Source organism: Acipenser ruthenus, chromosome 2, assembly GCF_902713425.1.
Source record: "Acipenser ruthenus chromosome 2, fAciRut3.2 maternal haplotype, whole genome shotgun sequence".
Classification (NCBI taxonomy): Eukaryota; Metazoa; Chordata; class Actinopteri; order Acipenseriformes; family Acipenseridae; genus Acipenser; species Acipenser ruthenus.
This window is the reverse complement of record NC_081190.1, coordinates 17,032,978-17,059,837: the sequence shown is the minus strand read 5'-3', so window position 1 is coordinate 17,059,837 and position 26,860 is coordinate 17,032,978. Positions and strand designations below refer to the sequence as shown.

The window sequence follows — 26,860 nt, the reverse complement described above, 5'->3', positions numbered from 1 at the left end:
GCAGCCATGCTAGCCATAATTATAGGCAACCAGGCCTGTCCAGTATTTTTATACATGACCCTAAGCATGATGAGATGTTATTTGCTTAATTAACGCATGACCCACACCTGTGTGGAAGCCCTTGCTTTCAATATACTTGTCCCTCATTTACCCAGGTGTTTCCATTTTTGTTGTTCACTACCGGTGTGTGTAATTTTATTATATATATATATATATATATATAATATAAAAAATACTTAACATCTTTTTAACTGCACTTGACTTAATATCACCATTAGTAGTTCTAGTAAAATCAACAGGTAAATATCTTTTTAAAGAAAATAGGAGTTATTTCAGGACTGGAGTAAATACTTTCAAAATTTAACTTTTAAAGGGAAGTAAGAAAAACGTTCCTATCGCAGAATTAAGTTACTATTACTGCCATGTATATACCAAGGGAAATTAATCCTAGAACACACCGAGGCACATAGGAAATTGCATGCACATGAGATTCAGTTGGTGCTGAGTTTAACAGTAATAAATAATCAATACACAGAACAGCTTCATCAGCAAGGAACGTGTAAAACCAAATAACAGTGTGTTAGCAACAACTGTTCTACTGCCAAGGTACTGTTACTGAAATCTTTTCCCAGTCACAAAAAAAGAAAAATAGAGAGATTCTGACATTTAGTTAAAACACTGAACTTGACAATATCAGCAGCATACTGCATTGTAAAAGAAGGATGTCTCAAATGAGTGCCAGTCAACTATTAAAGGGACAGGGGCAGTGCATAACTAATGGCAGGATTCTTTATTTTCCCACAGACTTCAAATGTAGAACGAGGTCAAGGTGTGTGTCAGTGTGTGTGCGGCATCAGGTGGATAATGAATAAGATAAAGCAAAGGTAGCAAGGTCATAGTTCCTATGGTATCAACAGCTTTTGATGGAATAACTGAGACAGATGGCCCAAACCAATTAGAAGCAATACCAAGGCCACTAGAGAGAAAGAGCTGGATGTTAATCACTTTGCTCCTGTTGGTGGGGGATGGTGAAGGCAGCTGGATCCTAGTGCTGTGGTAGTTGCAGGTCAAATCTTCTTGGACTGTGTGGATCAAGCCTGGTAATGTCAGTGCCAGTCCTTAACAACGTGTCTTTTGATTTGTTTGTTTTCTTTAAATGTTACTTTATATAGCTATTTTATAAGGACAATAACACAAGTCAGGGTATCCAGTCATGTACATGTTGTGATGTTTTTTTTTTTTATTATTTGTAATTTGCATTTATTTTTGCAAATACATTGAGGACAGCAGGTAGAAGATACAGAATGCTGGTGATTGTCTAATTTTGTTTCTTGGTGCTTCATTGCACCCTGGAAGTTATCTGCTAAATCTGGTCAAGGCTAAGCAGCTACTGCTTTACTTTTTAAATTTGATAAGGCTTTTGAACTGCCGCCTAAATACTGTATAAACACCATATCCTGTAATCCCAATAGCGATCTTCCACAGTACAGTACTTTCAGCACTTTCCAGAAGTGTCCAATGTCTTTATACTAATACCAATCAGTCATCCATAAGTGAATCAGAATTAATACAGTAACCAAGACATTTCAATATGAATACAGTGGATGTTATGCTTCCACTGCAATAAATTACTGAAGCAGTACTAACAGGATTTTAGCACCACATTATGTGATGGAGGAATAACCAGGTACGTCCTCTTTTTATTGTAAATAAAAATATATTATGAATGTCTGTTACCAATACAACCTCAGAGAGATGAAAACTTTTAATTTCCATTAATGCCCTGTGGGTGAATCCAAAACAGAACAGACAAACCTACCATTATCAATTCAGGCAATGTATTCTACAATTACAACTAGGCAATACCCATTTGCACACACTGCAAAGGGACACACGCCTTCATTAAGGTGTACACTTCTATTAAAATGTGAAGACATGGATTTCCTGATACTATGAACTTTCTACATGGTCCTGGGCTAAATTTAACAGTCACTTATTGTAAATGACTTCTAATAATAGGATTTCACTTAACAATAATTTCCAGTTTTCAATAAAATGCACAGTACTAGTAGGCATATCACTGACTGACTGCAATAACATGGGTAAGTCCAAATGCCTGGAGTCCCACTCAGGACTACAGTAATAGAATCTGGTCATGCCAAGACTACCTTTGAAACCTTTGAAGGTACTTTGTGATGATCTTTTGTTTAAGATATGTGTATAATTCCCTTATTCTAATTAAATAAAAAAAAACATACCTTAGTTGCAGCAACAGTGGTTTACCATCTTAAATATGATACATAGAAAATGTACTGTATTAAGCCTACCTCATGACTAAATCACTTCCTGTTTCAACAGACTGCGGGGAAGTACTTTTAAAACTGCCTCCTTTGACTGAGAGCATCCAGAGCATCTTTATTTAATTTTGTATTTTTTTAAAGTCCCAATACTTTTTTTTTTTTTTTTTACACTCTCTCAGATTCGGACGTAGTCGGTCCTGATTTGGGGTACTGAATGTATTGCACTCCTGACTGCACCACAGGGTCATTTGGCAGTAAGATTGTGAGAGGAAGCTCTTATTCATAGCAGATGACTCGGTGCTGCGCAAAACCGGATAGGCGAGGGGGGGGTTACCAAAATGGAAAAGTACCATACTTAACCAAGTGAACAGAATTCAGCCAAGACAATACAAGCTAAATAAAAATTCCCCATTAAATGTGTTTCCCCTGAACACAAAGTGAGACAACGTACAGTTCTGCGTAGATGTCAACCCTCGGCTGGCATAGGCTAAAGGTCTTTGCCTCCCTTTCAGTATCTTGAGATAACATTACTACAGATCCACAATGGCTGGCGTCAGTGGCTGATTCTTCACTTGCGAATCCCAGAAAATATATCAATTCAGTTTCAATTACAGGCTGCTTCCAATTGGCCACCACAGCGATCTGCTGGATCAGAAACCTGGATCATGCCAGCTGGATTGGTCCTAAAATATAGCCTGCACCTTCCCCCCTCCCCCCCACCCTGACATGAACTAATATTCAGGGTACTTTCAACTAGGGATGCGTATCAGTTATTCTGATTATCTATTGTACTTTTACAGCGCTTTGAGATATTCTACAGGAAAGGTGCTATATAAAATAAAATTGATTGATTGTACCATTTATTTTGAACTGATTCCTAATTTAAAAAAAAAAAAAATATATATATATATATATATATATGTATATATGTATGTATGTATGTATGTATATATATATATACATATATATATAAAATCTATATTTTAGCTCAAAGAGCCAGCTGCCCAACGTTTCGATATGTTGTACATATCTTTCTCAAGGGAGCCTGTGTTTGAATCCAAACATTGGAGGTATTTATAGGTTTTTGACGGCATGACAACTACTTGTTATTGTTTACATTCAAATTCATGATTTATTCTTACATGATGTAATGGTGTTCTATATATTGTGACATCATTTTTACTTCTATCTTTGAATCTGTATTAATTCTAATTAACACTACTTTTTATAAACTGATATTTTTATTATATCATGCAATGCTGGCTCTGAGGATCAGTCTAGATTTGGCCTCCCCAGCGCATCAGCATGCACAACTTTTGAATGAATTTTGTTTATTTATTTAAATGTTATATATTTATTGAAATTAATTAGTTCATTCTTTTCTGTTGAGTCCCGCTGGCATAATCGTGTTCAGTCTATTTATCCATTTACTTTCTTTTATTCTTCTATATGTCGCATTGTCTAATTTGAGCTGTTCTAATACTACAAACTTTACATCATTTATGTCATGTCCCTGACTGGTGAAGTGCTGTACTATTGGTTCATTCATTTTTTTATTTCTAATTAATGAAAGGTGGTTCTGAATTCTTTTATATAAAGTAGTTCCAGTCTCTCCAACATATTTGATTTCATCACATTTTTCACAGGCTATTCCATAAACAACATTGCTATTTTTACAGTAGGTATTAGTTTTTAGTGGATATGTGGTGTTCTTATGTTTAATTATATTTTTACGTTTGTCTATGTATTTACACTTTACATCTACTAGTGCATATGTTCGTAGAACCTATTTTGTCAATTATTCTTTTATGTTTACTGTGAACTAAAATATCACCTAAATTAGCTTCTCTTTTGAATGCTACAACTGGGGCCTTAAGAAATACATATATATAGAAACACATTTACTGCACATCCAGATTTGATTTTGAATATATTGCAGACCGTTTTAGATTTAAAAAGTATGCAATCAGTGCAGCGTCCTGACAGTTGTTCTATTGCATTTGCAGAAAGCCTGTTGTGAAATAACAGGCTTCCTACTGTTTTAATTATGAACCCCAGTAATCAAGATAACATACATGGTACTGTAAATCTGGGTAATTATCACATCCATGCTTTCCATTTCTGTTAAAAACAAAATCAAACCAGCTTAAAAATAAAAAAGGCAGCATTCTATAGTACAGTTTGTAAAGTATAGGTCATTTCAATACAGTTTACAAGAAGGGAACTTGAAGTTGCCATGTCCACGTTATCCAGCACTCACAGGCTGTTTCATTTTTTTAAATGTTTTAACGTGAATGGTGTATTGAGATGTATCATCTAGTTTACAGTGATGACCTGTATGCATAATAGTATTTATGGACAAACTAATATTTTTTTTCCCCCAAGTTGTGGATGCATTGAAGTTTCTTGTTTGATAGGATTGTAGTTGGTGATTTTGTTTTTGTTTTTTTTGTTCTAGTAGCATGAATCTAAAGGATTTAAACTGAAACATTATTAATCCTTGCAATCACCCTTTAAAAATATAATCAGGAAAAAACAGATATAGTTAGAAATCAGCTGGGGGCAGCTTTGTGGGGTTTAACAAAACAATTAACCTATCCTAGATAAAACCCCACAAAGACGTAAGAGAAGTGAGTCATAAAGGGGGAGGTCAACTTTGTTAATGGCTTGCAGGCGTTTACTTCAATGGAAATGAGAAGGCCTGGCCCCCAGTTGTCATTTAATTAATGTGCTATAATTAGGAGGAGCCCTGGTAGTGTTCTGATAAACGGTAATGTAAATCCCATTTTTAGTTCTGGTCTGCAGATGAACAGGAAGTCTATCAATGGAACAGCATATAAAATACTAATTTGATGTTTACCAACCTGCACTTAAACTGCCCTCTTATACAATATATAGTTGGTTATAACAAGCAAGCCATAGAAACAATTGTCCATTCAACCAAAGTCTTCTTGGAATTCAATTTCCCTGACTGAACAAAGGCACAAAGCAGCATCTGCATCGAATGAAGAAATGATCATAGTTTAGATTCACAGTAACAGCAATGTAGATACATGTCTGTAATAAACTACCTATAGTTTAGGCTCACAGTAACAGCAATGTAGATACATGTCTGTAATGCAAACTACCTATAGTTTAGGTTCACAGTAACAGCAATGTAGATACATGTCTGTAATGCAAACTACCTATAGTTTAGGTTCACAGTAACAGCAATGTAGATACATGTCTGTAATGCAAACTACCTATAGTTTAGGTTCACAGTAACAGCAATGTAGATACATGTCTGTAATGCAAACTACCTCACAAAACTCTTACTGACTGGTGTACGTTTACATAGAGATACTTTTTACCATCCTGAAACTGCATTATCCAATTTTATGTTTACACTTGCGAGATCAATGCCAGCTGTACATAGCAGTAAAGAAAGCCTCTTACACATGTTTGGAATGTGGTTGAATAATGTTATAAAGTACCTTGTTTTCTCATACAGTGGGAGAAATAAATGCCTAATAAAACAAGGTACAGCCTGAAAGCTGCAATTTTGTGCATCGTTCCCAAAATGGGTAAAAGGGCATACAGTGGCTCTTTGGTACATGGCATAGTTTAATTGTTTATCAAAATAAAAGCTGAATTCTATCCTTTTTAGGTCACTTATTTTTTTTGCACCTCATTAGGTGGATGGTATCATATTAATGTGATGAAACTGACTTCTATAAAATACTGTGGTCTTGTGTAACCAGTATCCATGCCTTTAACAAGAACTGATTACTAAGTCTATTGGCTTAGTGCACACACAGAATTCACATTTTCAAATGCAATGTGGCTTGAAATTAAATTATGGTCTAGGCTTTTCTTTTTCAGCTGAATTTCTTTTTTTTATTGTATTCTAAATTGGACACAGGTGGATTATGCCTTAAGCATTTTCAATATGTGTTGTTTGTAACACTCGGGATATCGTGGTTTGGTAAGCAACAATCAAAATGGATATTTATCAAGCTTTAATTCCCAAAATAACACAAAAAACAAACCCACAGTACCTAGCAAAAAAACAACAACAAAAAAAAAACACACAGTGTGCCAAATAATGTTGTCCCTTCCACTTCCTCTGTCCCTATCCACAGTCATGAACCCCTTGGTCTGGCATCACTGTCTGCTGCCCCTGGGGAAGGGTGTTACTACATGTGGTTGCTTTTCCAGAGAAAGACAGCAGCAATGGTACTCAAGACCGAAGTCCTCTGTAATAATCCTCAGAGCAGAGAGAACACAGGGGACGGCAAGCAAGAGTTTTTTGTGAAAGCTGAAACCTGGGATGGGTGTTTATCACAGATAGCGGAATTTCATTGCTACTGCATAAACGTGTTGTATGTGTATGTCTTGTGCTATAAGTGGGTGGCAAGATGAATGAAAAGAAAAACAGTATCTGACTTTCGTAGAATAGACTCGAAACAGCAATCTCCTGTTCAATAGCTGCATGCCATTAAATTGCAGTTCAGATAAGGACAGAGTTTATATCTATACAAGTGCTCACACATCAGTGTTGTAAAAGCTTTCAGAAGCAGCTGTCAATTGTTGACAGAAGCAACTATCAATGGTTGACAGAAGTAGTGTCTGACAAAAAAACCCAAAGTAGTCCAGCACTCCTGCAATATAAGATCAGAGAAAACAACTCCAACGCAAGTCCTTTGGCGGGAACATATCCTAAAACTCTCTATAGTTTCTTGTTTTATTCCCTGTCCAGACCCGTAATTTGCATTACTCATTTCTTGTGCTGCTCTTCATAGACAGAAGCAGAGGTCCCATGTGCCTTCTGTCATGCTACACTGATTAGTACTGAAGTGATATGTTTATGCCAGAGAAGGAAAAAGCCAGGCAGCTGCATTGTCATGTCCCTGCACATTTACATGTTCAATCATATGTGTCTGAGTGTCAAAGTGTGCATTGTTTTTGCAAAATAAAAAATAAAATGTTTGGTGAAGATTGGTGCAAAATCAATACAGTAATCGTGTTCACAACACAGGGTGTGACAGACAGACAGACATGTGGGTCAGTATATAAAGGTCCTTATCTTTTTGTATAATAAGGACCCTAAAAAACAAGCAAAGAACCTAAATATCTTCAACAAAGGAAATACTGGACCAGTGACACCACTGCTATGGTATTCTAATAAGAAGATGGGTTTTAAAACACTCCTTTAAATATATGCAGTAAAGTCAAACTATTTTCTTTCAGTAAAGGAATGTATTTCTGATAAAGAAGACTATTTGCTCACTGTGCATTTTCTCGCCTGCTTTCCTCATCAAACCTCCCACCAGGAGCCCATTTCTGCACCGCAGGTAGTACATTGTACTGAAGGGTTTGCAAGGGTTTGAAAGGCTGCCGGAGTCCTCACAGCCTGGGCCTGTCAATGCATGTTTCTGTGGAAGGGAGTTTAGAACTATGCAGACAAAAGGGCGTCGGGGAGTCTGGACCCTGGTGGTATCGTTACCACAGTTATGATTAAGAGCCTCTGCAATATTGTAAGCCTCACTGTCTCACTATCTATACTGACCAGTAAAAGACACTGGAAGCATTTAATTTGTTATCCGATGTGTTACTTAGTACTGAAAGAGTTAAGGTAGATGAAGATATCTGGTATAATATTTTTTTTACTAGATCTCACCCCATAGTAAATATATATTAACATTCTCTGAAGATATTACTTATGTCTGAAACAAGAAGTTGGATTCTTGAAATAGAATTACTTGTGTTTTTCCCAGCATTCTCCACGGGTGTTTCAGTTCTGATAATTGAAGAAGCAGCTGCAACAAACCCAGGAGGATGACTGATGATAAGAGTAGGAGGTCTGCCCAGAAAGAAAGAGTGGTGTCCTTTTAAAATCTGGAGAGAGTACAACTACAAAATTGACAAGCAGCATCCATAGCATCAGATATGAATGTGTTTGCGAGGATAGAAATGCATACTGATTTAAGTTAAGAAAAATATAAAGATAAGACTTTAATTAATCTATTTATGGACTGTTTTATAACAATTTCTGTTTCTCCAGATATTTTTTTACAGTTCAGATGCCCACCTAATTCCCTTTTCAGGGGCAAAGTTTCCACCTTCAGTTATTCGGAGGAACAAATGCATCTATTTCTAATATAACCAACACTGTACTACTTAAACCACTTAAACATAATGTTGCTGGCACAGCAGCTTCATCTAAAGTAGCTTCCTTTATTCTTTCATGGTTCTGTGTAAAGAAAATGCTCAGGATTCAACCCACATCGCTGAGTCCTCCTCCTACACACAGACCTTAATGTATTTATTCCCCCAAAGTCTCATACAAGTACGAAGACCCAAGGTACAGTTTAGTTTTTTTTTGGCAGCTGGAGATACAAGCTTTATGAATGAAACAAAGAAATGTTCTTCTGCTTTGAAAAGTTTTATTTGGCTGTTAAAAGAACTTAAGTTTCCCCTAGTTACTGAAGGGATGGCTGTCTCACAGTGAGCTACCGTCTTGCAGGAAAATACAATACTGTAAATACAAAAAACATCAATGTTTTATATAACTGTGCAAATGTGTATAGGAATAGTTGATGTGATATTAGATGTTGAAAGTGCAGTAGCCGTGGCCATTTGACAAATGTTAAACTTGTATGGGAACTGCTTGTTTGAGAGATGCCAAATGTGCAGGAGGAAAAATCTCAAACCAACTAGATGGTAACTTTACAAGTAAAGTTGTGGGGCTTGCTTTATTGGGAAGGCGGTCAAAGTAGCTGATTTGTGTCAAAAGTCATATTGTTTACTAATTGTCTCATACTTAGAATGTGCTAGAATTTGAAATTTCTCAAAGTTCTATGACAGTTAATTCAACAGTGGGAAGTAGCCTACTGAAAGAAGTAGATGCGGTTACTAAAACAGCTGTACCTCTTGATTGGTAGACGCCATTCCTGTTTTGATTTCATATTTGAATAGCTGAGAAGTAGAGGAAGATTTAATTTGCTCTAAGTAGTTGTCTAACTTGTTGGGAAAGTGGTCAAAATGGCAGTTGTTTATAAAAAGAAAATTGAGTTGGTGCGGTTACTAAAACAGGTGTACCTCTTGATTGGTAAAAGTTATTTCTGTTTTGATTTCATATTTGAATAGCAGAGAAGTAGAGGAAGATGTCATACCCTCTAACTTTTTGTCTAGCTTGTTGGGGAAGTGGTCAAAGTAGCTGATTTGTGTCAAAAGTTACATCGTTTACAGTAAATAGAATGTTGGAAGTCTGGGAGTTTTTAAACAATGGGGAGCTTTAGAATGTTGAAAAAAGTCCCATTAAAGTGAATGAAGATGGACAAAAAGGACAAAAAGCTTAATCATTTAAAAAGTATAAAAGATATCAAAAAGTTGTATGCAAGCACACTATTCCAGACCGGTCTACACGTTTTAAAGTTTGAACTGCGTTTGTAGCTTAAACGGTATAAGAGGAGTAGTGTGCCTAATAATAATAATTATTATTATTATTATTATTATTATTATTATTATTATTATTATAATAATAATAGTCGAAGATTTAAAGTGGGGACTCTTGCTTCGCAAGCCCCACTAATTAGTGTTTACCATCTGAAAACCAAAGTGAGAGGCCAAGGTAACCTGCACATTCCGACAATGTGTTTGTATAGCTTTGTAAAACCATGCTTGACATAGGAAGGAATCACATGCCGTAATATAGAAGCCATTCTAGTTAGTACATACAGTATTGATATCTGCACATCTGAGGTTTAGATGACCACTGACAAATAGTTAATGTGAAAAGTCCATACTTTTATTCTCAGAATCTCAGATGTGCAGTTTTGAAAGAAACACATGTTATAGCAAACTATAACCTTAACCCTAACCCTAAACCAAACCCTAACCAGTAACATGCTTTGACCCAGAAGACACTGCTCAGGTCAAATGACCCAGATAGTAAAGCACTAACAGATCTCCTAGATGGAAACTGAGAACTTCCTTTAACCTATTGTAGTACCAGATGTTTGTTTTAAAATAAAAGTGCATTTTTGCCTAAAACATGCTTTACTTTAAAATTGTACAAAATGGGGACGATTTATGCAATTCATTTGTTAGCTACAATTACTTTAAGCAGTGTGAAGGATTTTTTTTTTTTTTTTTTTCAGAAATAAGCATCTTGTTTAATATACCTACCTGACCTACACAGTCAGTGTATACCCCATATAGGCTGTCTGAGCTATATGTCGCAGGCTGCCATCCGCACTCTGCCCACAGAAGTGTTTTCACAGATTCAGATTGTGAAGGACGATCGGAGGTTATTTTCTGGTTTTGATTAATTCAGGACAAGGCAGCAATGCTGGAGATTCAGTATCTTGGGTACTTAAATATTCTATTTGAAGTATCCCCGAGTGGATCACCTGGTAACAGCCCAGCGGAGTGGTGTGCAGGGTGAGTCACACGTGCAGGCTTGTGTCCTGTCTGTGCAAAGCTGTCAGTCTTCACATGATTCCGTAGGGACCGTTGATCCTCATCACACTACAGCGAACCCTTCTGATCAGGACCCCAGTGAGCTCAAAAAGCGGACACTTGCAGGGTTGGCCTCTGTCCTCCAGAGGTCAGTAGTTTACTGACCTCTTACTTAAATTTAAATTTAGTGTGCACGTTAAGTAGTGAATGTAATAACACCTACCCAACAGCCACCCTTCCCTGTATTTTTTGGTCTCAAAATCATCAAACAGACCACTGTGTCTCAACATATAAGTGTCATGGGCACTGCCAGGATAGCCAGCAACCACATTCAGGATTGTCATTTGAGAGTCATACACCATTTGTACATTCAGGGACTGAGAATGCTTCCTATTCCGGAAAAAAATGCTCCCTTTCACTTTGCTCTGGCTCACTGTGCAGTTTAGGATTGATTTTAAGATTTTGCTTTTAATTTAAGACCCTGAGTTGATTAACACCCAGTTACTTACAGGAATTATTGACCCTGTATACTCCTAACCACACTCTGAGATGACAGGATTCGGGGCTGCTGGTTAACCCTAGGGTGAATAAAAATAACATGGGAGGATGGCCCTTTCCTTGTAAAGTTCATAGACTATGGAATGCTCTGCCTTTTTCTGTCAGGGAAGCTGGGATTCTTACTCTTTTGAAGTCAAGATTAAAAATGTATTTGTATTAAAAAAAAAAAAAATCTTAGTGTTCCTATTTTACAATCTAAACTGCATTTTCTTTTTGTCCCTTTTAAATTCAAATTTTATGATTTTTTTGTTTTAAACGTTTTTTTTTATTTTTTTATCTTTAATTTGTTGTTTTCAGAATATTCTTTATTAGACTGGTTTTTTTTTTAAATTATTGAATGGTCTAATTGTTGGCAGTTTTGTGTGTGACATGCCTTGGGATCCTTATACAAATGTATTTTATTGTGATTTTCTTTGCCTTGTATTGTACAGTGCTTAGAGATACTTTCATTTCATTTTCTGCAGCTCTCTTGAGCCTAACCATACGACCGTCAGCACTAATTAGCAATCACTTTAAGGTGCACACTACAGTGAGCAGCCTTTAGTAAATACCATGTGAATACAGCTCATCTCATTAGTCTGAGCTGGGTGCCTCATTTAAATACATTTTCATTAAATTCATCTATTCATTCTGATTACCAAAGTGTGAAGCTCAACATTTTACGCGTGCCAATTAGCGTGTGCATTAATTAATAGTAGGCTCGCTATTTGCAATCGTAAATTGGGCACTAACTAATGTAATTTCAATTAACACAAGTGCTAATCTTTAGCGCCCCTTAGTAAATGAGGCCCATAGAGAGAAAATTACATTTACATCACAGTGCTACTGACATGGACATCAAGCCCAAGAATATATCACAAAAAATAGATTAATGGCTGATAATAAGGTGCTAACTTGCACAAGAGATTTGTTTCTAATTTAATACACGCTGAGTTCACTGGAAATTAATTGAAATTAAGTCCTTGTTCTCGATTGCCACAAGAGAGGATTGTGTATAAGGAAGTCCGTGAGACAGATCATTCATTATCTTTTGGCTGAAAGAAAAATCCTTTTACCCACATTTTCTAATTAGAGTATTTATGCCAAGCACACACTAGCTGTCGAAGAAGTTTAGAGAATAAAAAAGCAGGATGAATGCTGTCCAGATCTCAACAAGCCTTCTCTGAATGTATTAATAGCCCCCTGCTATTCAGCACCCCAGAAAAGTAGGAAGTAGGTGTACATTCCCTGCAACATAATCAGATTCAGGCAGTGAGCATAATAAGGAAAGCAGACTTTGAGGAGTCACAATTATTTTTCAGCATGCATGATAGAGTCCCTACATCTTCATAATGAAGTTATTCACATGCAACAGCTGTTTTATAAATCAGTTAATGCAGAAGATGTGTCATTTACTTTTACAATCATTTCCCAATATTTAAAATCATATTCATTCAGTGTTACTGGAGGGGCTAGAGACTTGTAAACAAAATGTAAAAAATGTAGCTTTGTAGTAGTACGGACTACCTTAGGGGATATCAATGTGCTGAACTTTACTGGGGGCTCCCGAGTGGCGCATCCAGTAAAGATGCTCCAGGATGCGCCCTATAGCCTGGAGATCGCAGGTTCAAATCCAGGCTGTCATTGCCGAACGTGACCATGACCATGCTGAGGTGATTGAAACGCCTTTTCTAGTAAGCTGCAAGGTGATTGGCTGAAGCACTTTTCCTTGCACCTTTTTGGCACAGCGCGAGACTGATAGTTGGCAATTCATCTTTTAATTAATAAATTCACAGGTCAACTGTGGAGCAATCATTTCACCCAGAAGCCCGTCTAGCATTTCGTATGGATGAATTGATGAATTAATTGATGAATTGCCAATTAATTGATGAACTGATGGACAAAAAAACAAATTAATTTATGAATTTCTGCAAATTGATGAATTAATTGATTAATTCATTGATTAACTGTTGGCACAAATGGTGTTTCATACATTCTAGAATTTTAGGCTTGAGACATAAAAAAATAAAACTATATGAACATAATTTATATCTTTTATTTAACATCATGTAATCAATGAAACTACAAAATGATATCGCAAAAGTCTACCATAAGCCATAATAGTATTTGAAAGTGCACCCCCTAGTGGATGGAAAGTAGGACAGCTGCTTCCTTTAAGTAGGGGACCAATGTGTGCAGATAGGCAGACAGATGACACCAGAATAAAGCACTTTCACGCACATTTATTCTGGCACACAGTGTAGCTCCAAAAAGTTGCAAAATAATACTTTTCACACAGAAAAAAACAAACTAAAACCTTGCAGTGAAAGGCTCAAACTAAACACAGAACTTCTCTATCTAACAAATCCCTTTACCTCCAAACAAAAAGGTGAACGCTCAGTTCAAACAAAAGGCAAAATAAACAAGGTAACAGTGAATCAAAAAATAAACAGAAAACCATCCTCTCCTCTCCTCTCCTCTCCTCGCCTCGCCTCGCCTCGCCTCGCCTCGCCTCGCCTCGCCTCGCCTCTCCTCGCCTCTCCTCCAAACAAAGGTGCTGGCTTTCCTTTTATATCATGTGGCTGGGCTTAATTGATCCTCAATTACTCAATTAAGCACCAGCCACATTCTGCACCAGGATTTTGCAGAGATGAAGTTTTAACCCCATCCCTGCCAAACAAATTCAAAATATATCATTTTTATTCACACAGCTACAAAAATCACACCATTTACCTATGCAGGGCTTCTGCCATGTCACAAGTAGTACAGTATTTCACGTTAGATTTCAAAATGTCACATTTTTCAATTTTTGTCAGTTTTTCATTAAGTATATGGAAAACTACAAAGCACTATGTAATTCAATATGTTAACGTAACATTATTCAGCAGGTTTTGTTCGACCACAGCTGTACAGTTCCATCTGCAGTCTGCAATCCAATATGCAACCAGACAAGGAAGTCAAAGATCACCTGTATGTATCTTGTTTTCATATAACTGCCATGAATTCATTCACAGACTTTCACTGTTTTATTAACAGACTCATGTTCTGCATACATTTTATGGTCTTCAGTCTGAGAGCTGCCTCTCACATCCTTCTTGTTCCACGGTCTTTAGGTAACATCCTCCATCAGTGCATGTTGGAGAGATTGAGTTTTGCCAGTCTTTAATCCTAACAGGGACTGACAGAGCCCCAAATGAAATTGATTTGACTCCTACATTTCCATCTGCAGAACGAGATCGAATCAAGTCAGTCCCAGTGGCTGATGGGCACGTGGCAGGTGGAATAAGCCAGCATTCTCAATGTTCTGATATCAATCTTTTTTTCCAGATTAAGATTTTATTCATTTAAAACACATAAACAATACACACATTCAATAAAAGGTATCTCTTTACCTTAAAATATAGTACTAAACAGATTGCAACACTATATATAATAATACCAAAAATAGTAAAATAAATAAATAAATAAAGCATATAGCCTCTTCAAAAAATATATATAATACAACACATTACATTTTAAATAAATAAATAGTCTCTTGAGAATTACATATGAGCATCACTTAAGTATTTGATTGCATCTGACCAAACTCCCTCCAAACTATAGTGTGCTTTTTCTAACATCCAAGGTTATGTTTTTCCACATAGTAAGTGGTGGTGGTTCATTTTCTTTCCATTGCAACATTATAGCTTTTTCAGCAGTAAGTAACATACTTAAGACTAACTGGGTTTGAACTCTATTTAAGTTGTGATGTTCAGTAAGACCTAACAGTCAATGAGGGTGATTTTATTCAAAGAAAAACCTAAAATACTGGATATATGATTGAATATATGTTCCCAATATAAGCTTAATTTTTTACAGGTCCATAACATATGGAAAAGTGATCATTTCTCTTCATTGCAATGCCAACAATTATTAGATTAAGACATTGCACCTAAATAGTCTGACGAGATATAATAATACAGGATTATATTTGTATTATGCACTTTATCTTGCTGCAGTGTATTTCAGATGATGATGATGCCTGTGACGTGTAATGTATAGAGCTGTTTTGGATTTGCAACATTGCTTAATGTTAGCTAGAACTTATAGACCAGGTATATTTACAAGAATTACAGGAATGGTGCAAGTGCTGTAGCCAGTTGAGGGATTTATAAATACTGTCTTCATTCAATAGATTAAAGCTCAAATAACGGTAACGCTTTCTGAAATTTCATATTGAAAATGTAGTTTGCTTCTCTCACTGCTCACTCAAGAAAACAAGATTCCCTTCTGGCATCTGTTACCTGGGGGATTGGGCCTACACTTGTATTAGCCATGACTTTTATTATAGTGTGTTTCCTTCCTCTGGTTTAATAATGACAGTAATTCAAACTGTAGAATAGCATTGAGGGAAATGGTGAGTCAGTCTGTAAAATGTAAGGAGAGCAGTAACAGGCTGAGGCTATTTGTATTTAACATGAAATATGAACATAAGCCTGCCACAAAAGTACATGCTGTGGTAGCAGAGAGGGCAATTTCAAACATAATTTACAGTAAACAACAACTGTAGGGGAGACCTGCATTATATTATGATATAACAGCTATTGTAAAAATATGTAATTCTGGTAGAAGCAGTTTAAATTATTTTTTGTCCTATACAGTTGACACTAAAGGAATCTGTAGGTCTCACACAGGGGTGTCACATACCAGGACTGTTACCATAACAACCCCCCACCCTCCCCCTCCCCATAGATAGTACGGCTGGAACCTTCTGTCACAGGAGTCGCTGTTGTACTGCATGCTCACTGTGACCTCATCAAAAGTGGAACCTCAGAGTTTATTAATACAAAAGGCATGCCACCCTCTGCTACAAGCAACCAATGACTCCAACAGTATGTGAAGTGCGAGTGTGAGTCTCAGGGAAGAAGGAAAGATCTTCCGAGGAGACTTTGGTTACAAAAAGATGAAAAAGGGTGTTTTAAATTGCTGTCCTTTTAACAATTAAATAACATATCTTGTTGCATTTTTTTAAATGTAATCCAGGGATGTTAATTTTAGTGGGCAGACACATTAAATATTTATTACACACCCTCCAAAAAATGTAAAAAACACAAAGCGGAAAAGATAAAAAGTGAATAGAAATGTCCTACTTACACTGTCTCTCCTGACAACCCCAGGACAGGCCATCTTTTTCATCTTGTAAGCTTGTGTTCCTTGGAGGCTGCTTTTCCTTGGTGGTGAGAACTTCAAGAATCTGACACAGATAAGAAAACGAAGCTGATCAAAATACTGCAAGACAACTGACCTTTGTGATTTCACTAAGAATCCAGTTTGTACTCTGTGTTACTTTCTTTATTTCAACAGAGCAGAGCGATTTGGTATTGTTTTCATCTTACATTTGTATTCACACAGTTTTGTTTTTGTTTGTTTGTTTGTTTTTTTCTTTAAATGTTATATTGCAGAGCTCATGAAAGGTGAGGCTCTTATAAAAGTTTACCACAGTAAAAGCATGGCAAAGTGTAATGAAGCATAGTGAAAGCATGGTAAAGCATAGGAAGGCATTGTAAAGAATAGTGAGGTATGGTAAAGCATATTAATAACCATGGTAATGATGTAAAATGCATAGTATAACCATGGGAAAACCACAAAAATACCATGCAAAAATACCAGGGCATACTTTTAAAATGGGGGGACTAATAGCACTGACTGCAGACGCACCACAACCTGAAAAACCAATCAGTCTTCAGTTTGACTGATTTCCTTATATTTATTCATATGTTTGTGTTGTTCGTTAAATACAGCCAATAACAAATCAGAGTAGGATGTAAGAATAGTTCCTGAGTAAGCGATGCAGTGGATTCTGGATTTTCAAATGTAAAAACAATGAACCTCTGCACACGGAACCTTTAGACTTAATCCACCAATCAGAACCTTGCTGGATGTTTTTGACGCAGAGAGGTGGAATCCTGTGGCCAGGAGGAGGAGTTGTGCACCAAATTAGCTGGCAAGTGAATTCACCTCACGACAGCCTGAATGTGCATCTCAAAGAGGCTTTGTGCTTTGCATAAGGGATGGCTACCGGTAGTTGTTTCCTAAGGGAAGGGAATGGCTAAAGCCAGCTGAGCTCACACCTCTCAGCTCTGATTCCAGCTGTCACAGGAGCTGCTCTGGGATTTACTTCAGTGTGCTGAGCTTCTAAAATGAATGCACATTTATAGTGGTTACAGGATACAGAAAGCATGTCAAAAACGTACAACGTAATGTTTTAAGAAGTTCAAATTCAAACAGAACAGTGTCTGATTTGTGAATTTTTAGAGGAACACACATTTGTCATTCATTTCATATGTTCATTTTAGTATGACACTATTGAGTGTTTAATAGTTGTGGATGAAACACAACAAAAGATGCTCTTCGCTAACTCACTGCATAACAAACCGCATCTTAGACTTTATTTTCCTTTATTTTACACTTTATTTAAATAACATCAGAGTTGTCGGCCCATGTCACGTTTTTGGAACTTGATTCAAGAGGCATCTTTGAATTGTAGTTTTAACTAACAATTTGTTGTGTGGAGGTTTGATGGAGTAATGGCTTGACAGTTCGATGGTTGGATGGTTCACTTGTTCAATTGCAGACCAGGTTCCTTTGCACTATGGTTCGCTGAAGTTGAACAATTCAAACAAAAAGTCTTACGGAGGGTAGGGGCTGAAGTTAAAAAAAAGTTGAGTTTGAGGATGTTCACTAACCGCATCAAAACAAATTGCAGCCTTACTCGGCAAGACTGAAATGAGTACGCAATCAACAGTGCGTGATTCATTTCTAGACTGAAATGAGTACGCAATCAACAGTGCGTGATTCATTTCTAGACTGAAATGAGTACGCAATCAACAGTGCGTGATTCATTTCAAGACTGAAATGAGTACGCAATCAACAGTGTGTGATTCATTTCAAGACTGAAATGAGTACGCAATCAACAGTGCGTGATTCATTTCAAGACTGAAATGAGTACGCAATCAACAGTGCGTGATTCATTTCAAGACTGAAATGAGTATGCAATCAACAGTGTGTGATTCATTTTGACATCGCCGCATTTGATTTAGCCAATTATGGTATAGTTTTCTTTGTTTGGGGTTGGATTAAGTGAGAACCACCTAATGAAAATAAATGACTAGCTTCAATCATGGTGCAAATGAAAATGCCTGGTGTCAGCAGGGAATCGCACTGGGCTGAGATGCATTAACTAATAAGGCCCTGCAGTATCAAAATCCAGTTCCAGCATTTACAGTGAAAATGAAATTTAAAGTGCACTGTAATCCTATATTTTATGAGTGCTTGTTTAATTCGAAAACCATGGTTAATCTTGCTTAATTTTTTTCAAGGTTATCCAAGTGTGAGAGACAACAAAAGTTGTTATATCCCTCTCCATTCAATTTTAACAACCCAGAGATGCTAGTAACTGGCCTGGGTAGACTGCTGGAAGGAAACAGGCGAGGCTAAATTGGCCTGTGAATTATTACAATAGATTGCAATATATAGTGTGCACCTTACCTCTGTGTATTACACAAAGAGCAACAGAAATACATGTTTCATATTTTGTCCATATAGATGTGCACAATATATATGAAATTAATGTTGGTAATCATACTCTGGGTGTGTAAATACATACACTGTTTATATATTGATACACAGCAACCTTGTGAGGACTTGTGAACAACTCGTGCCAGGCACCTATTTTCTTACAGACTACACTGCTATACAGAGTTATTTAATACAGCAATAAACCTACCAGCAATCTCTCAGAGTGGGAGTCAGAGAATCTATCACTGATAAAAAAACACACACAGAGGACAGTACTCACAGACAGTATGCTGCAAGTGTGTGCATGTGCTTTTGATAGTTTATTTCCAAAGGAGGGTATATTTATAAAATAGTAAAGAGAGAAATGTTGATTCTATATGTAGTGTCAATGTAAATTAAGGGTTGCATTTTTGTAAAGTTTTTTTTTTTTCAGTTATTACACTCTGTATTTAAATCCTCTTTCGACCCAAAAGATTTCTGTTCATTCAATGCAACCCCAAGACCCAACTCTTAAATATTAGGAAACAGTAATTACCCATGAAAAAACAATGCACATGATTACAATGTACACAAAGTCACAAGAAGATACACCCAAGTGGAAGATTGTGTGTTTCAGTGTCAGAGAAAAGAGATGGAGGGAGACCCTGAGAATATGTATTTTTTTATTGGATAACCTATAAATGTTATAATTTGCTCCTACAAAATTTTACAGAGATGTATTGTAGAATTGATATGCTTCACTTCATTAATATATATATATATATATAATATATATATATTGCTGTGGAGTAATCCAGCACATTCACCTGGTTTGATGTATTGATTCTGAGAATAATATTCAGATGCAGAATAAGATTCACTGAGGAGAACAGTGCTGTTATTGTCTACACACAGAATAAATAGGGTACAATGAGAAAAGTCAATCTAAAGTTTAATGTTGCAACCAAACGAGCAAGATGGGCCGAATGACCTCCTCTAGTTTGTACATTTTCTCATGTTCTTATGGTCTTATTCCTGAAACCATCAAGGTAAAATAGACACAAATGCATTTGGGCCTGATTGTGGAAACAGTGCTATAATGGACTCAATGAAGTTATGTTATTTTAAGTAAGCTCGTGTTCTATCAAACAGGCATTCAATTATGAACAACATGTCAGCGTCTAGGGCAATTTAAATGAGCTCTGCTTAGCAGCCCCAGGCAGTATTTGCTTTGGAGAAGCACAGTATATCAATCATTCCTGACATTAAAGGTCATTCCGAGAATCCCGCTCTATCACAACACAACATAATCCGACATATTAGAGTTCTCATGCAACTCAGCAGCTATAAAACTGTGCTGGTGCTGCACTTAAAATGCAATCTGTGTTTAAACATGAGACTACAGATTCACATTGCCTGGGGAGAAAGATAATAACATTTCTTGTCTATAGATAGGCGGCTCAATATATTTGCGATAATAAAGTTCTGATTATTAAAACTGCAAGGCTGAGATTTTATATATTTTTTTGTTTTATATTATTCCTAAGTCAGGTGTTTTTAAACCCAGGTTATTGTGTCTTGTTCAGAAGCTGGAAGTAAAATTGTTGAGTTTTAAAATCAAAGCTCTGCATTCACAAAGTGGCTGGTGTGGAAGGCCCTGTCAGATAGAAAACAAGTGACAGGTTTTCTGACATGCCAGTAAAGGGAGCTACATAATAAGGTGATGTAAAGTCAGATGAATTAAATATGCTACAGTACACAATATATCCTGTAACTGTATGCAAGAAACTGCTGTGGTGTCAAACCTATCAATCTAAGATCAGTTTGAAGCCCCAAGATGAGAGTGACAAATTATGATCTTGATCTTGTAACACAGGGGGCTACAATGGATATACCATCCAATTCCTTTTGAGAATTATTAGTTCATTGCTAATACTTTAATACATTCCCAATTACATTGTATATTTAACTTTATAGTTATTGACACGAGTGAGAATAACACTATTTTATTCCAATCAGGAGAACTACAAGTCAAGAGCAGACGTTGTAAAATGATGATCACATGTAGCCTTATGTTATACTTATTTATAGGTAATTACCAATATAGTTTTATAGTTTTAAAAAAACTGCTAAAATTATACAGTCCACTAAACACAAAGTTTAAAAATCATTCTGTCAACCAAATAAGGTTCATTCATTTGTGCTTTCAATAGATGTGATGGATTTGCATTTCCTTAGCTACATTCAATTAGATGATTCAGGCAAAGACTAAATTGTTTAATCTCTCTAATTGAGGCAGCTGTATTTCTAGGTCCCGGTTCTAATAATTCCCAGTAAACAGCAGAACTGTATCTTTCTGTGCTGCATTGGAGGAAAAGAAGCAAAAAGGGGCCAATCTGGCAGGGGCGCATGGTGACACTGAAAGTGGGGATTACTGTAGGAAAGTAGATTTGTTTTGGAACAAATATATTTGACACACTGGAAGGCATCTAGCCGTACTGCTTCTGTGCTTGGGTGTCTGCCGGGGGTTTTGTTTTAAACGTTTGAAATGAAGAAATAAATAAAGTCATCTCTTTTTATGTGAAGTGAGTGCTGGTCTTCTTGTAACATGCAATATTTCTTTTTGACCATATCACCCGAAGTGAATGTTGTGAACTGAGATTCCAGGTGTTCAGGGGAGCAAGCCTTTTGATCATTTATTCACCAGTATATTTGTAATACCCATATAAATCCCTGTAACTGTAAGGATATTTTACCACAACCAGCTTTCTCCTTTAAAAAGGGTGCATTAATCACCTACAAAAACAAAATAAAGCAAATAAATGTGTTGACTAAACCTGGTGTTTTATGGAAAGTCGTCCATGGACTGAAATATCACCTTGATAGACAGCAAGTGACTGGTGATGCAACAGATCCCACCCCATTACCATCAGAGCTACTAATGCATGAAATGTCAGTACTCATGTTCATACTTATACTTCATGGATCATTTAGTTCTGTTTATATAAGTGTAATTGAGTTGAAGAATAAGAAGCCTCCTAAGTACTTGTAAAGCTATTGACTAAATGTCATTTCTCAAGTGCTGAACATTCAAAACAGCACAAACAGAATTAGAGCAGATGGTATTTATAAAGTATGTCTCTTTCTTAATTGAACATTAGATTTTTGGTTTTCAAATAATTATATGAAGTTGACTAAAAAAAGTTTGACTTATGTAAAGTTGACTAAATAAAGATACATCACCAATTTTTATCATTACAAATAAAATGATATCCATCATTTAGTAATGACACCTATGACCAAACATATGACCAAAGAAAGTGTACCTGTAAGTCATGTAAAGACATGATGCAAAGGGTCAATAAATCACATCAAATCAATAACTATCTCATATCAGATTTCTTATGTAAAGTGTATAAAACTTACCAGGCCCAATTTTGATTAACGCCAACAAATGGAACGTAATGTGCAAACTCAAAGTGCTTCGTTGTGTCATGGCATTTCTACAGCAGTGCCAATCCATGGAAAGTAGGAGTAAAAAGGATTAGCAAATCAAGAGAAACAGGTTTTACCGATAATGTAGAATTCTTACTGTCCATGCGTTTTTCTGGGATTTTTCATTAATAATAAAATAAGCACGCATTATTAATATTATAGTAAACATCCTACTGCTGTGAAAAACTATAGATTTTCAAGAAACATTTTTTTAAATGATTATACTTCATTCTCCATAATTATGTATTAATTTTGTTAATGAAGTAATTACTTTAATGTCTTATTTTTCAGAATACCAAAGCATATTAAATCTGATACAAATTAGATACGTGCTTATAGTAAAATTAGTTTGGAATGAATTTATTCACAGGTATGAAGTAAGGTATAAATATGTTTCTATGTATTTGAAACCTATAATTTACAAAGCAAGGGCGACACGGTGGTGCGGTGGTTAGCGCTGCGACACCGGTTTCCTCCCACAGTCCAAAGACATGCTGGCTAAGTGCATTGGCCTCTTTAAATTGCCCTTTAGTTGCCCTGCAATGGCCTGGCATCCCATCCAGGGTGTAGTCCTGCCTTACGCCCTGTGTCTGCTGGGTTAGGCTCCTGCTCACAGCGACCTTCTATAGGATTAAGTGGTTACAGATAATGAATGGATGGAATTTACAGAGCAGCACTGGAGACCAGTTTTCTTATTAGCATATATTTTTTATCTGATTCATAAAGTTGTACGGTGCCGTTGCTTTTTGTTCTGTCTCTGCAAATGTATAGCTTCCCCATTGACATTTCTTTTTGTTTGTCTTGGTGGAGACAGAGGCATTATTTTGCCTGTAGTTTTTAGGTTTTCTTTTTGTAACACATGTCTCGCATGGCTTGGTTTTTGGAAGGGAAAAGCACAGGAGCTGAAAGGTGAGGATGGAACACTTTTAAAACGGAACCAAACAACATGGTTTTACTTCATTATTCTAAATGAACAGATTTGTACCCCAGTGTCTATGATACCATATGCAACATGCAGGTCATTTTCTCTAACTGATTACTCATATTTAGTTTGACTTTTGTTCACAAATATTATCTAAAACCATTACCGGCCAGTAAAAGAACCTGCTTGTAGTTTTATGAATCCCATGTAAAACACTGCCCAGTATTTATTTTTTTACTGTCTGGAAAATACTGTCATCTTTTATGCATGTGACCCTCAGTGCTGCCTGGTCTCTGCTGGATATTGGAACACACATGACTTCTTAATGGACAACAATCTACTACATAAAACCCCAACACAGATTCACAGCAATTAGTTTAATTCTGTAGTGTACGCAACAATTACAGTAATTGACTAATGTTTCATTTGATTTTCATTTGTAAATTCTGGACATTGCTTGAATTTCCAACATTGAATACAACGAAATGAGCAGTTACCATATGGTCAGAATATTGATAACATGGCTTAAAAACCGTAAAAGCTACTTCAGTGTAAAATAAAATCTAAGAACATCTTTCGTTCAGGACAAATGACCAAACATCGTCTGTCCTTCCTGAAGGGTTACCTTGGTACATATACGTTAAATATTTTTATTATGTTTCAACAGCAGTGTTCCAGGATAGCGTTTGAGAGAATGTTTTGTTTGTGACAAGATAAATATTGATGAGATTTTCTTGCTATTCTGTTTTTTTTTTTCAACAGAATTTAATAAATGTACCAAGAATAACATGCCCTTAGCAATTCACTGTGGTTTACCAGTGAAATGCTAAATTGATTGGTGTTTTAAGATGTATGCAGATCTTAATCATACACAAATCTAAATTCGTTTCATTGTTATGAAATTTTCATAAACAATGTTTTGCTAAATTAAAAATATGTTTTTCTTTTGATTTAACTAGCAGTTTCCTTTTCACATTTTTACACAATGCTTTGATGAAAGTCATTTATGAACAAGAATTAGGAGGATGCATTGTAATAGCTCCTCCATGTGGCTACAATGGAAAATGAGCTTTTGATTTTCTGATCTAACTAAGGAACTACACAAGCCATCGAGTAAGGGATCAAAAGAAGAAAAATGAGACCAATTTTCAACTAACTTAGAAGGAAATACTACAAAGAATATATACTGTACACAAAACATCAATTTTGACAGGGATGGGAGATGAAGCAAAATCCTTGAACTAACCAGAGAATATAACGGTAAATAGCTTTAAAAACACATACTATAGCACTAGAATGGAAACACATGTGGTCTGCTCAACTAAATGTAACCACATCGATCCATTCCCACTATTCCAATTCCACACGCTGACCACATGATGACCTGAATGGACAAGTATACTTTAACCCTACAATGTTTATGGTTAAACATTTGAGGCAGTGAAATGGACAGACTGTACTGTACTAGTATCTGAGGTAAGTCAGATCTCAATGGTTTATTGGCTAGGGATGTCTTTGTTGTTGGCTGTAGTCATACAGTAGTTGCTTGCACTGGGGCTTGCATTTACAGTAACAGTATGAGTTATGTGTAAGTGTATGGGCAGCACTGACAACAGGTTTCATCAATACATTTACACAAACAGTCTAACTAGAAGACAGAGGAGAGAAAGACCTGCTGACCTAGACAGAAATGAAGATGGCCTGCGCAGGCTCAAAGGATGTTGGCACTGAATATTTTATAATGGCCTTGGCAGACTCTGAATAGAATACCAAGCAATACCTGCACTGGGCCTGCAAACATTAAAGCAGGGTTTTAGACTAGTATGGGCTGAGTTTAGTGTACAGCCAGGTCAGTGTATTTTTACACTTCTCCTTTTCCGTTTTGTTCTTGGTCAGTGTGGTTCTTTAACTAAGTCAAAGTTTTCTGAATAGGGCCCATAATAAAATAATAATAATCAAAGCCCAACAGATATAACTCATAACACCTTATGAGTTGCAAACAGTTTCATACTGTCTTAATAAAACTAAGAAAACATTAAAGAACAAATAACATTAAAATAGGAATTAAAATAAAAATAGAAAATAATCTCCTGCACAACAATCTAACAAATCTGGAACTGACTGTTTTACAGCTACAAATTCACTTTGTTTTTCCTTTTTCCAATATCACAGAGGAAAGCACAGATGTCACAAACACATCTCATTTGTTCAAGTCAGGTCAACACCACAAGACGAATTGTATTATCAGCATCAGCATGACATAGCCAGTGAATTTGCTTCACTATGATGTGTTTTTAGAGTTTTTGTGCTGTTCTGAACCACAGCCCTCTGTGGCTTACCGACCCCAACTAATAGATGTGTAATTCTCTTTGTGTTGATCCCACAGAGACTCATGGTACAGTCATCATTACCCTCAGGCCATGTTCTGCCCTGTTCATTCTCCTGGTACTTCTGATTGCATGTTGATCACACTGCCATAATACGCAGGATATTATTTCACCACAACCGTCATGACCTATAACACAGAAATAGCATTTGGCTAGAGCAAGGGAGGGTCGTGGGTTCAATCCCAGGTGGGGGACACTGCTGCTGTACCCTTGAGCAAGGTACTTTACCTAGATTGCTCCAGTAAAAACCCAACTGTATAAATGGGTAATTGTATGTAAAATAATGTGACATCTTGTAACAATTGTAAGTTGCCCTGGATAACGGTGTCTGCTAAGAAGAAATAAAGTTATATATTTGCAATGAAAAGGCAATGCTCAAAGTCTATACTAATATTTTGGATATCACGCTTCATGAGAATTGTACTCTCAATTAAATGTGCATTGCATTAAAAGGGCAACGACTTTGTAAGATTTTAGAATCATGTTACAGAAACTTTGCAACTTTACTTACCTAACTGTTGCCATCCAGCATGTAACTGCAGTGTTCTATCATTTGTGCTTTTTTGGTTAATTTTTATTTGTTAAATGTTACCATTAATATTCACTCATAGCAGTTGTTAATGTGCTGCGCTAAAGCTGTGCCAATAGGTGATCACTGCTATTAATTCAATTCAGTTTTTAACTACAAGTTATTAATATGTGATTTACTTTATGGTTGCCCCTCCTTACTCAGCAATGTGACCGGCAGAATAGCTACACTGTAATATAACTCAATGTGTCTGGTAAAAGATGTACACTTCTTATCAATTCATTTTCAAAGAAAAGTATAGTCCAATGATGGATGATGAAAAATATGAAAAACTGGCCTCCAGTGGAATATTATCCTTACTTTCCAATGCTGACTTTTTTTTAAGACTGCCACAATAAAGCAGATGGTAAGTTTTATGCATATGGCCCAAAATGCGGATGAAAAAACATTAAAACACAGGACAAGAGACCCTGGACTAACCTCAGAAACCGGTAACACTTTACATTTAGGGGCCGATGTAAGGATACGTGGAAAGTGATTTGCGGCTTCAAAGCAACCATATTGCAGCCAAAAAACATTTTTAGCTGGTGTAAAGTGGGACTTTAGCGGTCACTAAAAATGTGGCACATGTAAAGAATGTTTTTCACCTGCCATTCTGCACCCGCTATCAAATTAGCACTGTGCCATCATTAATCCATTTAAATGATTAATC

General features: G+C 36.4%; 1 protein-coding gene across 2 annotated transcripts in view; it reads right to left on the bottom strand.

Annotated features, from left to right (window-relative positions):
- The window catches only part of LOC117399458 (cAMP-specific 3',5'-cyclic phosphodiesterase 4D-like), a 365,779-nt gene that overhangs the window by 294,347 nt on the left and 44,572 nt on the right, over positions 1-26,860 (bottom strand). For both annotated transcript variants that reach the window (XM_058990262.1, XM_058990265.1), the window contains one exon: positions 16,413-16,512. In XM_058990262.1, the coding sequence (XP_058846245.1) occupies positions 16,413-16,454 (42 nt within the window). In that variant the 5' untranslated portion in view covers positions 16,455-16,512. The remainder of the gene's footprint in view (positions 1-16,412; positions 16,513-26,860) is intronic.